General features: G+C 44.4%; 1 protein-coding gene across 2 annotated transcripts in view; it reads right to left on the reverse strand.

Annotated features, from left to right (window-relative positions):
* CASD1 (CAS1 domain containing 1) overlaps nt 1-9,030 on the reverse strand; it is a 61,277-nt gene extending 52,247 nt beyond the window's left edge. For both annotated transcript variants that reach the window (XM_073333919.1, XM_073333918.1), the window contains exon 1: nt 8,485-9,030. In XM_073333919.1, coding sequence (XP_073190020.1) covers nt 8,485-8,617 — 133 coding nt within the window. In that variant the 5' untranslated portion in view covers nt 8,618-9,030. The remainder of the gene's footprint in view (nt 1-8,484) is intronic.
* Between the last annotated feature and the right edge of the window lie 6,330 nt (nt 9,031-15,360).

The raw sequence follows: 15,360 nt of genomic DNA on the forward strand, positions 1-15,360 counted from the left end.
TTTTGTACGTCTGGTTTCACAGGGGCAGTCGTGTTAGTCTGTATCCACAAAAAGAACAGGAGTACTTCTGGCACCTTAGAGGCTAACAAATTTATTTGAGCATAAGCTTTCGTGGGCTACAGCCCATAGAATGGAACATACAGTAAGAAGATATGTATATACATACAGAGAACATGAAAAGGTGGAAGTAGCCATACCAACTGTAAGATGCTAATTAATCAAGATGAGCTATTATCAGCAGGAGAAAAAAACTTTTGTAGTGATAATCAAGATGGCCCATTAAGACAGTTGACAAGAAGGTGTGAGGATACTTAACATGGGGAAATAGATTCAATATGTGTAATGACCCAGCCACTCCAGTCTCTATTGAAACCCAAGTTAATGGTATCTAGTTTGCATATTAAAAGTTTTTTTTTCTCCTGCTGATAATAGCTCATCTTAATTAGCCTCTTACAGTTGGTATGGCTACTTCCACCTTTTCATGTTCTCTGTATGTATATACATATCTTCTTACTGTATGTTCCATTCTATGGGCTTCAGAGTAACAGCCGTGTTAGTCTGTATTCGCAAAAAGAAAAGGAGTACTTGTGGCACCTTAGAGACTAACCAATTTATTTGAGCATGAGCTTTTGTGAGCTACAGCTCACTTCATCGGATGCATACCGTGGAAACTGCAGCAGACTTTATATACACACAGAGAATATGAAACAATACCTCCTCCCACCCCACTGTCCTGCTGGTAATAGCTTATCTAAAGTGATCATCAAGTTGGGCCATTTTCAGCACAAATCCAGGTTTTCTCACCCTCCAACTACAACTACAACTACAGCATTGGTGCCCCATCATCTCAGGCATTGGCACCCTGACAGCAGGATTGTCTGGCTATGTAGACTCCCTCCTCAGGCCCTACGCTACCAGCACTCCCAGCTACCTTCGAGACACCACTGACTTCCTGAGGAAACTTCAATCCATCGGTGATCTTCCTGATAACACCATCCTGGCCACTATGGATGTAGAAGCCCTCTACACCAACATTCCACACAAAGATGGACTACAAGCCGTCAAGAACACTATCCCCGATAATGTCACGGCTAACCTGGTAGCTGAACTTTGTGACTTTGTCCTTACCCATAACTATTTTACATTTGGGGACAATGTATACCTTCAGATCAGCGGCACTGCTATGGGTACCCGCATGGCCCCACAGTATGCCAACATTTTTATGGCTGATTTAGAATAACGCTTCCTCAGCTCTCGTCCCCTAAAGCCCCTACTCTACTTGCGCTATATTGATGACATCTTCATCATCTGGACCCATGGAAATGAAGCCCTTGAGGAATTCCACCATGATTTCAACAATTTCCATCCCACCATCAACCTCAGCCTGGTCCAGTCCACATAAGAGATCCACTTCCTGGACACTACAGTGCTCATAAACAATGGTCACATAAACACCACCCTATACCGGAAACCTACTGACCGCTATTCCTACCTGCATGCCTCCAGCTTTCACCCTGACCACACCACACATCCATCGTCTACAGCCAAGCTCTGCGATACAACCGCATTTGCTCCAACCCCTCAGACAGAGACAAACACCTACAAGATCTCTGTCAAGCTTTCTTACAACTACAATACCCACCTGCGGAAGTAAAGAAACAGATTGATAGAGCCAGAAGAGTTCCCAGAAGTTACCTACTACAGGACAGGCCTAACAAAGAAAATAACAGAACGCCACTAGCCGTCACCTTCAGCCCCCAACTAAAACCCCTCCAACGCATTATTAAGGATCTACAACCTATCCTAAAGGATGACCCAACACTCTCACAAATCTTGGGAGACAGGCCAGTCCTTGCCTACAGACAGCCCCGCAACCTGAAGCAAATACTCACCAACAACCACATACCACACAACAGAACCACTAACCCAGGAACTTATCCTTGCAACAAAGCCCGTTGCCAACTGTACCCACATATCTATTCAGGGGACACCATCACAGGGCCTAATAACATCAGCCACACTATCAGAGGCTCGTTCACCTGCACATCCACCAATGTGATATATGCCATCATGTGCCAGCAATGCCCCTCTGCCATTTACATTGGTCAAACTGGACAGTCTCTACATAAAAGAATAAATGGACACAAATCAGATGTCAAGAATTATAACATTCATAAACCAGTCGGAGAACACTTCAATCTCTCTGGTCACGCAATCACAGACATGAAGGTCGCTATCTTAAAACAAAAAAACTTCAAATCCAGACTCCAGCGAGAAACTGCTGAATTGGAATTCATTTGCAAATTGGATACTATTAATTTAGGCTTAAATAGAGACTGGGAGTGGCTAAGTCATTATGCAAGGTAGCCTATTTCCCCTTGTTTTTTCATACCCCCCCCCCCCCGCCCCAGACGTTCTGGTTTAACTTGGATTTAAACTTGGAGAGTGGTCAGTTTGGATGAGCTATTACCAGCAGGAGAGTGAGTTTGTGTGTGTATGGGGGTGGAGGGGTAAGAAAACCTGGATTTGTGCTGGAAATGGCCCACCTTGATTATCATGCACATTGTGTAGAGAGTTGTCACTTTGGATGGGCTATCACCAGCAGGAGAGTGAATTTGTGTGGGGGGGTGGAGGGTGAGAAAACCTGGATTTGTGCTGGAAATGGCCCAACTTGATGATCACTTTAGATAAGCTATTACCAGCAGGACAGTGGGGTGGGAGGAGGTATTGTTTCATATTCTCTGTGTGTATATAAAGTCTGCTGCAGTTTCCACGGTATGCATCCGATGAAGTGAGCTGTAGCTCACGAAAGCTCATGCTCAAATAAATTGGTTAGTCTCTAAGGTGCCACAAGCATTCTATGGGCTGTAGCCCACGAAAGCTTATGCTCAAATAAATTTGTTAGTCTCTGAGGTGCCACAAGTACTCCTGTTCTTTTTGTATGTCTGATTTTGCAAGCAAGTAGTTTTTGAGTGGGGTGAAACTTGGGGTATGCAAGACAAATCAGACTCCTGAAAGGAGTACAGTAGTCTGGAAAGGTTGAGAGCCACTGGACTAAGGGACAAGGGGGAAAAGGACAGGTTAGCCACCAAAAAATTATATAATATCCAATTAATATTAAAAAAACATTAAAATTATACTAACCTCCACTCCCCTGCCTATTTGGAGAACATGAGATTGTTTAGTAGTAGTGATCACTGTACATTATAATTTCCACCCATCTTCATATGTCTTTACCCATTTTTAGGATTGCCCACTTTTTCATATGGTTTTCTAGTGACCGGCTATTGCCTTTCTTGTCCCTCTCTAATGCTCACTGTTATAACAGTCCACAATACTAGTCTTTACCATCACAGAAAAAAAGTATGCTATTGACTAATTGTCTCCAGGTGTACCACTGCACATTTGACTAAGCAAATAATAAAGGTTTTTGTCCCTTGTCTAAAGGATCAGGTAATGATCATTACTTGATTTAGTAAACAAACCTCAACATACAAAAAGTCTGAGCCAACAATCTAGTCCTATGCTCTTTTAAGTACATAATTAATTTAAAAGTTTGTGTTTTTTAGGTAGCATAGAAGAGGAATAAAACACATTTTTACTGGCTGTGCCAAATTATGAATACACAATCTTCTGATTTCTCTCCAAAAACATATGCAATCTTAAAAGGTTTTATATGATCAACAGTGCTTGGTATTATCTAAGAAACTCATATCCAGTCCTGTGACAGGGTTCTCTCTTCCTCATACAGTTTCAATGTCACTTTATGCTTAAACTTGAGAAATTAGCAAAGAGTGATTATTCATCAACCTTTTGGAAAAACAACAACAGACATTTTGCTGGTTTTGATTTGTACACAGACCCCCTCTCCACTATCCCTACCCTGCCTCTATCCACATAGGGTGTTCATTAGTCTCTAAGGTGCCACAAGTACTCCTTTTCTTATTACATTCCTTGACATCTCTGAAACAGACTGAGCCTATATTGGAAAAATGTGGATGTGTACTACACCATTAGAACAGCTTCACTGGCAGTAACAAGAGTGAAAGGGGTTGCATAATATGACAAGCATTTTTACCACTGTTAGCTAACTGTGCACCAAGTTCAATTTTTACATGTCCAGTTTTCCTACTGTAGACATGGCCTATGGAACTGTATTGTGGATAAACTTCCTACTGTACCCACAGGACTGTGAAGCAGGGTTGTGTGTGTAAACTAGAAATAGGTGATGAGATCCCTTTAAATTTTTCAGAGGAACAGCCGTGTTAGTCTGTATTCGCAAAAAGAAAAGGAGTACTTGTGGCACCTTAGAGACTAACCAATTTATTTGAGCATGAGCTTTCGTGAGCTACAGCTCACTTCATCAGATGTTTACCGTGGAAACTGCAGCAGACTTTATATACACACAGAAATCATGAAACAATACCTCCTCCCACCCCACTGTCCTGCTGGTAATAGCTTATCTAAAGTGATCAACAGGTGGGCCATTTCCAGCACAAATCCAGGTTTTCTCACCCTCCACCCCCCCACACAAATTCACTCTCCTGCTGGTGCTAGCCCATCCAAAGTGACAACTCTTTACATAATCAAGTCGGGCTATTTCCTGCATAGATCAAGGTTTTCTCACATCCCCCCCACCCCCATACACACACAAACTCACTCTCCTGCTGGTAATAGCTCATCTAAACTGACCATTCTCCAGGTTTAAATCCAAGTTAAACCAGAACATCTGGGGGGGGGGGGGGGTAGGAAAAAACAAGAGGGAACAGGCTACCTTGCATAATGACTTAGCCACTCCCAGTCTCTATTTAAGCCTAAATTAATAGTATCCAATTTGCAAATGAATTCCAATTCAGCAGTTTCTCGCTGGAGTCTGGATTTGAAGTTTTTTTGTTTTAAGATAGCGACCTTCATGTCTGTGATTGCGTGACCAGAGAGATTGAAGTGTTCTCCGACTGGTTTATGAATGTTATAATTCTTGACATCTGATTTGTGTCCATTTATTCTTTTACGTAGAGACTGTCCAGTTTGACCAATGTACATGGCAGAGGGGCATTGCTGGCACATGATGGCATAGATCACATTGGTGGATGTGCAGGTGAACGAGCCTCTGATAGTGTGGCTGATGTTATTAGGCCCTGTGATGGTGTCCCCTGAATAGATATGTGGGCACAATTGGCAACGGGCTTTGTTGCAAGGATAAGTTCCTGGGTTAGTGGTTCTGTTGTGTGGTATGTGGTTGTTGGTGAGTATTTGCTTCAGGTTGCGGGGCTGTCTGTAGGCAAGGACTGGCCTGTCTCCCAAGACTTGTGAGAGTGTTGGGTCATCCTTTAGGATAGGTTGTAGATCCTTAATAATGCGTTGGAGGGGTTTTAGTTGGGGGCTGAAGGTGACGGCTAGTGGCGTTCTGTTATTTTCTTTGTTAGGCCTGTCCTGTAGTAGGTAACTTCTGGGAACTCTTCTGGCTCTATCAATCTGTTTCTTTACTTCTGCAGGTGGGTATTGTAGTTGTAAGAAAGCTTGACAGAGATCTTGTAGGTGTTTGTCTCTGTCTGAGGGGTTGGAGCAAATGCGGTTGTATCGCAGAGCTTGGCTGTAGACGATGGATCGTGTGGTGTGGTCAGGGTGAAAGCTGGAGGCATGCAGGTAGGAATAGCGGTCAGTAGGTTTACGGTATAGGGTGGTGTTTATGTGGCCATTGTTTATTAGCACTGTAGTGTCCAGGAAGTGGATCTCTTGTGTGGACTGGACCAGGCTGAGGTTGGTGGTGGGATGGAAATTGTTGAAATCATGGTGGAATTCCTCAAGGGCTTCTTTTCCATGGGTCCAGATGATGAAGATGTCATCAACATAGCGCAAGTAGAGTAGGGGCTTTAGGGGACGAGAGCTGAGTAATTTTTCATTACTGTTTATGGAATATGCTGGATTTGCAGCACTGGAACTGAAATGTTCTAATTATCCACTGAACAGGCAACAGTACAAGTTTCTCTGTACTGTCTTGCCAAAATACCTCGACCTTAAAATGGATCATTTCAAAGGACATAGAAACTGAACTATGTTTGTACTTTCTCATCCCTTGGCTCTTCCACTAAAAAAAAAAAAAATCTACCTACCTAGTTGTGACGTTATCTGATTAAAATATGATCATGTAGATTATTGTTGCTACCACTGTTATATAAGTGCAACAAATCTTGTACAAAGTGTGTCAAGTAAGGTATCTATGGAAAGGTTATGATTTGCTGAATATGATTATACTATTTGTATGCATGTATTATTTTTGTATCTGAAGTTATGAATATTAACTATGTACCTGTATTTCAAATGTTTGTCCCTGTGGTAACACCAACAAGGTATTTAGCCTGCACATCTTGAAGGGACTATTCAAGTTAAATGACCCATCAAGAAACACTTAACTTACAATGCACCATGGAAGACGTCCATCCACACCTGATGGACTTTCAAGTGAATGTTCTGAGTAAAGTATGAGTAATGGCCTTGACTAAGCAAAGCATGCATAGACATGTGACTTGCCCATGTGAGTCCAAATACCATCTTATTACCTGTAATTTTCCACAAAGTAGAACAATGGGTTTCCCTTCACTTGGCAGAAGCTATAAAAGGCCCTGGAAACATCTCCATTTTGTCCTCCCCAAACCTCTGGACTATGGACTTGTACTAATGTACTAACCAAGGGACTGAGGACCTTCCAGTGATTTGGAAGCAACCAGAGACAAGCCAGCAGTTTTTTTCATCACTGCTATAAGCCTGATCCAAGAACTTTGTATTTATTGTATGTATTTGATTCCTTTAACCAATTTTCAGTCTCACCTTTCTTATAAATAAACCTTTAGATATTAGATACTAAAGGGTTGGCAAAAGCATGATTACTGAGAAAGATCTGAGTTATATATTGACCTGGGTATGTTGCTGCTCCTTTGGGATCAGAAGAACCCTTTTGTTTGATGAAATTGGTTTTAAAGAACCACTCATCATTAAGTCTTGGTGTTGAACCCATGACTGGAATACCTAAGGAGGCTGCATTTCTGGCTTCTTGTTAGCCAGTGTGGTGAGACAGAAGTTTACTTTTGTTGCTGGATTGGTATATCTCATGGAAGAATAACCACCGGTTTTGGGGCATCTGCTCTTTTTCCAGCAGCTTGTCCTGAATTTGGTACTCTCAATTGTGACCCACGGAGACACACTGACACTACTACCTTATTTGCTTTCATCAAACAGGGCATTTGTGACAGTGATTTTGGGGTTTAGGTCAATTGTTTACATGGAACAAGGGCATATATCAAACAATTAAGATTTTACACCATTATTACTATTTCAGTCAAGGACCTGATTTTCTTCCAAGCCAAAATAGTTATACTGACATTGTGGATGCCCATATACAGGTCTGAAAGCAGTTATACAGTACAGGCTATTCCCCTTTGAGTATGGGAACAAACAATATTGGTATAAGTACTGTATTTTCACCCATGTACGACGGCATTCACTGGAAGGGGGACTGTACCACTTAAACTATACCAGTATAGTTAAACCAGTACAACTTGCGTGCTTCAACAAAGCTGTTGACTTTCGGTCCCAACCAGTGGCCTAGAGGTGAACACCACCACACACAATTGTAAATCCATAGCAGGTTTTGTAATGTTATGGGGGGAGGAGGGGAAATCTGCAAGGTGGTTGAGACCAAGGCACGTTTCTGTTGACTGTCTAATTCAATCTGAACAAAGCCAGGGGCTGGTGTTTAACACGCTGGTGCCATCCACCATTTTAAATAGCATCCAAGGGAGCTCGGATTCAGTCCCTGTTCTCCAAAACTCGTTCCTCTCCTCCCCAAGCCTTCCCGTGCCGGCTCAGCTAGGGCTGTCTATTTGCACTCCCCTGCCTCTTAACTGTTTGCACTGGAGCGTCCTAGACTGCCAGGTCCTCAGGGCAGGGACCTGACTAAACACACCAGCCAATTTCAATTCCCTCCTGCCAGCCCTTCCCCGGGCAAAAGGTGTCCCCGTCCTGCGCTGCCCTAGTGGGTGTCCCCAACAGTCCGTGCGAACAGCTCGGCTCCGGTAACAAGTAACCGCGGGGAGGGTAGGAAGATGATGCTCAACTATGGCGAAGTTTAGGAGCCGTCCCCGTCCCCATCCCTCAAAGCGGTGCCGGCCCCTCCGTGCGACACCAGCTTGCGGGCACCAGCCGTGGGGTACCCAGCCACCCTGTCCGGGCCCCGGAGCGCCCGTTCTGCGCGGCGGGAGCTCGGGTCCGTCCCGCGGCTGGTGCCGGGAGCCGCAGCGCCTTTCGCCGGGGACAGCACCCAGGAGCCCCTGCAAGGCAGGAGACGCGGGGGAAGCGCGACCCACAGGATGCCTCCCCCGCGGCTGCGGCGGCGGGTCCCGGCTCCCCCCGCGGACCTCCGCCCGGCTCCCCAATGTCCCGGGGCTCCCCCTCCGCGGGGCTGCCAGCGCCGTACCCTCCCCTCACCTCGGTAGTGGCGGAAGGCGGCGTGGCAGGCGGCGAGCAGCAGGACGGCGCCCAGCGCCAGCGCCTTGGCGCTCCTCACGCTGAAGTAGTGGTTGATCTCCCGCTTGCCCACGGTGTAGGCCAGGGCCGCCATCTTGGCTCCTCCATGACAACAGCGTGCGATGGAGCGGGCGGGCGCAGCGGGGCAGCACTGGGTCTCCCGCGGCGGCGAAGGGGAGAGGAGCCTCCGCTGCTGCTGCCGCCGGCGCCAGCAGCGCCGCTGAGCGGGGCCCGACACCCCCGCGGACGGCGAGAGGACGCCCCCGCCCAGCCCAGCGCCGCTTCACTCCAGCCGCCAGCAGCGGGCCGTCCCTTCCTTCCCCGCCCCGAGCTGCGCCGCCGCCGCCGCCTGCCTCCCGCAGCGCGACCCCGCCCTGGCCGCTGGGCCCTGCAGCTCCTCCGGGGCATGGACCAGGGGCGGGGCCCGGCGCTCGTGGCTGCTACTGCTGGCTGGGGACAGTTGTCGCTGGGCTGATGTTATTACTCGACCCCTCCCCCGGGGCTCGGTTGGGGCCAAGCGGCGCTTCCTTCCCTGGGCACTTGCCCAGCAGCCAGGCAGGCACCGCACCTGGGGTTGGGCGTCGCTAACACCTTCTGCCCTGTGGCAGGCACGCTGGGGCCCAGCTACTGAAGCCCTTTGGGGACCCTGGGAAGTCGCTCTTGTTAGTCATGTACACGCACTAGGACATCCCCTTGTGCAAGTGGGGCCAGCGAGGGGTTATGTCACCACCTTCTTCCCTGCAAAGGCGGGCTCCTCACGCTGGAGCACCTACCCTGGGCTGGGCCGCTCCCAAAGAGCATGTCCTGTGTGTCTGCAGATAGCTGCAGCCAGAGGTTGGCTTCCACCCTTCCTGGTTACCAGGTGCAGGGTGCTCCTAACACACTCTCAGTCCTAAATTTTCCCCCCAAAACGGTGTGTTCTGCAGTGTGCAGCCCTCTCCTGGGCCCTTCATGTAGTTTAGGTCCATATCGAGCTGTTTGCTGCTTTAATTGAAGTTACCCAAAGTTGAATGGCTTAGCTTGATTAAAGACTAAAATAAGTTTATTTAACTACAAAGAGATATTTTAAGTCAGTACAAGGCTTAAGATCAAACACTTTCTAGTCTTATCATTTAAACTAAACTTGGTTCAAGATAATATTCCTACCACACCCTCCCAGCAATAGGGCTGTCCAAATTGCAGGTCAGTATCTCTCCCAAAGTCAAGTAGCTGCTTCCTTTGTTTTCTTAGGGGGAGATACATTTTCCTGAGGAGGAAACAAGGAGTCTCCTGCTGGAAGAGTTTCTGTGTTTCTTGCTAAAATACTGATGTTTGTTCTTGCCCCGCTTCCTTGCCAAAGACTGGCCATCTGACAGATGATTGTCCATCTAACTTTGATGACTGCTAGCCAGAGGAATCAGCTTGTCCTTTGTCTTTCAGAAACTGGTTTATTCAGACTTGTCTGGTAAACACGTTTCAGACCTAACTTTAGCTTATGTTTATACTTTTACATATAATGTTGCTACAAACATTTCACCATGATATTATCGAACACAGAATTACTAGTTTTCAAATGATACTTCACAAAGCAGATTTTGTACAAAACTTACTAGAATACTGTGTAGAATGTGAATACAGGGGTGCATTCAGTCACGCGCACACACTCAACAAACAGAACAAGGATCCTTTCTTTACCTACTGTCAATGCATTTTGCTGAAATTCATAAATAAATTTAGAGGCACAGAGCCAAAAAAAAAGACCTTGTGTAGTGAAACTAAAAAGTGTGTGTGGCCTAAGTGGCATTGCTTAATTTTCAGGGTTGGCAGGTTAGATTTTTGTCAGTAAGTGTCGCTTTCACCCTACGCACGCAAACTGACAAAAACAATTTCCATAGATGATCATCAAAATTTACAGACAGGCACAATAAAAGTGCTTCTTGAGAACTCAGAGTTTAATTTAAAGATATTTATCTTGTGACATAGGATGTTGACAATTTGCATTTGGTTATAAAGCTTTAACTTTTTGAGTCACACTATTGTCTGACACTCCCCCATAATTTTGCACTGTGAAAAATTTAATGGATAAAAATCTAAAAAGAGCTTTAAAACCCATCACTATTATCCCTGAAAGTTATAAAAAAAATCAAATTCTGCTAATCCTGTTTAATTTGTATTATGAGCATCTCCTGTCAGCTATGGAAACAGATACTTTCTCTGTATAAAATAAAGAGAGCATGAGACATTTATTTCTGCAAATGATCAGAAATGGAAAAAACCCTCCAATTTAAATGAGATGAGGAAAAGCTGCAAAAGGAGAAAGAGAGAACGTTTCACTATAATAACTTATGAAATAAAAAATAGCAATAGGGACTAAAAGATATATGATAATGCCGCAAACAGACTGTGAAGCCCCATTCTTTGCAGACCCAATATGTTTCCTTTTTATTAAGATCAGTTGAAAATTTATTTTGGGGGCAAAAAAATTATCCTTTAACAAAAAAATTTCATTGTAGTCAAAATCCAAATATTTGACAACTGAAAAACTTTCTTTGTTTCTTTGTCCCCTTCCTTTTTCCAGTGGGGAAAAAGAGAGAGGAAGGAAGAAAAGATCTGAAAAATTGTTTAATTGGAAAAACCAAACATTTTGTATTTTTTTTGAAATTTTTCATGCAAGCTACTTACCATTTTTCAACCAACCCTACATTTTACACTGCCAACTTCTCTGCACTGTAATTTCTCATACATATAAAGTATATTGAATTGAATTTCAGCCACTTCTATGCTGGAGGGCACATCCACTTGGACTGCTGGGACACAGGATCCTAGAAGGGGCAATTTTGACTTATGACATCAAACAAACCCTGACTCTTAGGATCCTGGGCAATAGAGGCAGATGCTTGATCCTGCTTTGGCAGGTCCTGTGCCTGAACATTTCCACAGGGGAAGCCTCAGGTGGTATAAAGCTACCATAGTGACTCCTATGCTATCCCATTCCACTGCATGTCCAGGAGACAAGGGGCAAGACCCTGGCTGCCCAAATGACCTGGAGGCCCTAGGCACAATGGATAAGTAACAGCAGCAGCATTTATGCTATTATAATTTACATGGGATAATAGACTGGTCCCAGGCAGTCCCAGAATTGGAGAAGCGTAAAAGTGGTTTTAGCCACTTCTGATTCTTCTCCCCAGTCTTGCACTGACAGCAGCATGGCCAGATGAGAGTATTGGGGTCATTATGTCCACAGACAGGGCCTTAGTTTTTAAGTTCTCATCCAAAAAAATCCACACAGGGTAATTGCATGGAAACATACATATATGTATATGGTCTCAATGATGTATATATTTGGGGCTCAGTTTCCCTAGATACGTCAGGCATCTGCTTCTCCTATTTATCGTGCGTACATGTGTTACCACTCAAAAACTTACTGATTTCAGTGAGAGCAAAAGTAACATCCTGTTTCCATCCATCCTGTTAAATGTGCTTATTGTAATCTTTCACGTGTGGGCATGTAGTCTATGAACTTCTCAACTCAAGTTATTCATGGAAAAAAACCAAAACCCACAAACAAAAACCCCGATGAGATTGCTTTAGTATTTTAAGAATGCTCAACTTCATTGCTTCTCAGAGGGAAAAATTGTCCAGTTAATTCCAGGTGCACATGTTTGCAACTGTTGAAAATTTTCTGAAAGTACAAAACCAAGAATTTTATAGATTATTTTACTTTTGAAACTGAAAAAAATGGCAGAATTACAAATTGACTCTCCTTATTTTTTCATACAATATTAGAAACCTTTGTCCTTTACTATTGCTTCATTTTCCTTGAAATAGCAACAGTAAACACTCTGATAAATGGTTTGAAAGTTTAGCTAGTTTTACAAATTTCTGTAAATACCTCCCTATGATTTACTGAAATATTTTTTCTAGCTTCTCACAGCATTATTTCATCAATGAATCATAACAATATTGTTCTCTTCTAGTACATTCCTACAGCAATAATTCAGGGAAATGGCTTTTTACTACTACCTTGCAACAGGTGCAATCACATCTTAATTCCTACTTTCACTAAAAATGATGGTAATATAGAAAATTCTTGACCGCTGTAGGATTATAAGGACTAAGATTCAGATCCTCTGGCTTGGCTGAACTGTATTTGGTGCAGGACTGGAGATGGACAGAAGTAGCTTTTTACCACCTGTAGTCCCTCTCCCCTTCAAAATCCAGGGACAGGCCATGGGCTGAATATGACCACAGTGCAACATAGAGCAGCCTCAGGGCTGCTGTAAATTGCCCCTGGCTACCAAACCCCCAAAAGGAGAAGTCCAGGAGCCAGGGATTATTGGAATCCACTAGCACTCTGGCTATGCTTCCTTTCCTGTGGTCACCTTTTCGGCTGCTACACCAGCTCTGTGCAATCCATAGATTTCACCCATACACTGGGGGAATGACCCATGTAAACCCTCCTTTAATGGCCCCTTTATGCCATTAGAGTAGTGTAAAGTGTCCACAGTAGGGGACAGAATCTAGCTTATCAAGCTTAGTATCATAAGGATATTAATAAACATTGAGTTCAAAATACCGCACAGTCTCTCCTGATTGCTTTATATTCACATAGAACACCAAGAGCAATAAGATGGAATTCTGTATCTGTGACCTGTTGGGGAAGCTGAGTAATTGACCAACACTGTCATCTGGGAAGAAACAAGCCAGCTGAAAGCTATTCCAGCCACCTATTCCCAAGTCCCATAGTCATGTTATGAAGCATCATGGTCAATAGTATCAAAAGGTGCTGATAGTTCTAGCAGTGTCAGTAAGGACAGTTTTTCCTTGTACATTAGTAGAAGGTCATCATTAAGGCTATGTTTTAGTCATGGGTATTTTTAGTAAAAGTCATGGACAGGTCACGGGCAGTAAACAAAAATTCATGGCCCGTGACCTGTCCATGACGTGTACTGTATACCCCTGTCTAAAACTTTGGTGCTCTGTGGGGGAGGGGCACACCAGGTGCACTGCAGGTGCTCAGGGGGGCAGCCCGGGGGTGCTGCGGGTGCTCGGGGGGATGTGTGTGTGTGGCCAGGGGTGCTGCTGCTTCTGGGGGGTGAGGTGCTGGGTGGCAGTACACAGCCTGTACTGTATGCTAGTGCTCGGAAGGGGAGGCTGTCAGGCCCCCTACAAGGCTCCTGGAAGTGGCCGGCATGTCCCTGTGGCCCCTAGGTGGAGGCGCAGCCAGAGGGGCTCTGTGCACTGCCCCCATTTGGAGTGCCCACTCCGCAGTTCCCATTGGCCAGAAATCGCAGCCAATGGGATCTGTGGGAGCAGTGTCTGTGGGTGGAGGCAGTGTGCAGAGCTGCCTGGCTGCACTTCCGCCTAGGAGCTGGACATACCGGCTGCTTCCAGGGGTAAGTGTTGCCCAGAGCCCCCATTCCCAATCCTGTGTCCTTACCAGAGAGCCAGACTAACTCCCACTGAATGGGAATCTCTCCATGGGCTTCAGTGGGATTTGGATCGAGATCCAGATACTGAAGCAATTACTCTGCTCCTAACTCCTCTGAAATAAAAAGAGATCACAGTCCTTTTCTCTGATATGTCCCAGTAGCAACTAACCTGCTTAAGTCTCTACAGCTAATTCCAGTTATCTTAAGTGAAATCAGATAACACTGTCATGGTGTAGATAACAGGGAGAAAGGCAGAAAATAAAGAGGTAGCAAAACAGAGTTACACCTTATTACTAAATATCACTGGGTGGATGATAACAATATGAAGTTATTATTGCTATACATTGTAACTCTGGTATAGCAGAAAGCATTAATTTATCTCACAGATCAAGGGCTGTTTCAGTTCATTGTCTCAGCAGGCCATTCTGGAAGTCCCCCAAGAAACCATGCATGAGTATTCAGAGGAAAATCTTTTAAGTGTTCTTCTGTCTGTTCACATGGAGATGAGGGGTTTACCCAGGATGGACACAGTCTGCCAGGTATACCAAGAGACCGACTCCAGAAGTGAATTACTATTGATTAGAAGAAACACTGCAATTTCTATAAACTTAGTGCCTTATTTCCCTATTTGCTAGTAAACTTACCAATACTGAGGAATATGACAGAACCGCTAATAAGTCAAAACTGAGCTTTTGGTTTGTAAATGCTCTTTCTTAGCGTTGCTTCTCCTCTACTAACTAGATGAAAATGGTGAAAAACATTGAAGGCAATTATTGATTTTCTAAGGCCCCCCTACACTTCCTCCTTGAACTCAAAGACTTTACAGATTGTCTTTGTCCAGGTCTGTCAAGGAACCATTATTCTGACAATCTATTAATTGTCTGACCAAGTAATATGTTCAGCCTCAATGAGCTTTTGGATCATCAGTAGTATACAGGTCTACTTTAAACAAAATGTTACTCTTGCTCTGACTGTTAACATGGCAACTCAGACTGTTCTTTTAGATAAGCAGTTACCAAAGTGTGGGCCATGAAGCACTTTTGGTGGTCTTTATAGAGCTGATAAGTTATGTAATTCTGTCTCCTCCCTCTTGTCTCCAACCTGTTTCTACAGACACCAAGCTTTCAAAGAAGAGCAGAAAACTTATAAAAGCATCTGGAAACAAGGCAGGTAAAACTCTCTCCCTGCTTCCACATTAAGTTATTACTACCAAAAAAAAAAAAAAAAAAAGGAGGGGGAGGAGAAATCTCATTGAACAGGAGGCACTATTAGGAGTTGTCAATGGGAGAGGAACATCCAAGGCAGAAGGGAATCAGGTGGCACATCAAGGGCAGCAGGGAAGAAGAGAACTCGGCATCAGTAAAATATGTACAATAGGAGAAAGTCACCAGGTAGCAGAAAGACATAAACGGGAATGGAGAAGGTC

Source organism: Lepidochelys kempii, chromosome 2 (genome assembly GCF_965140265.1).
Source record: "Lepidochelys kempii isolate rLepKem1 chromosome 2, rLepKem1.hap2, whole genome shotgun sequence".
Classification (NCBI taxonomy): Eukaryota; Metazoa; Chordata; order Testudines; family Cheloniidae; genus Lepidochelys; species Lepidochelys kempii.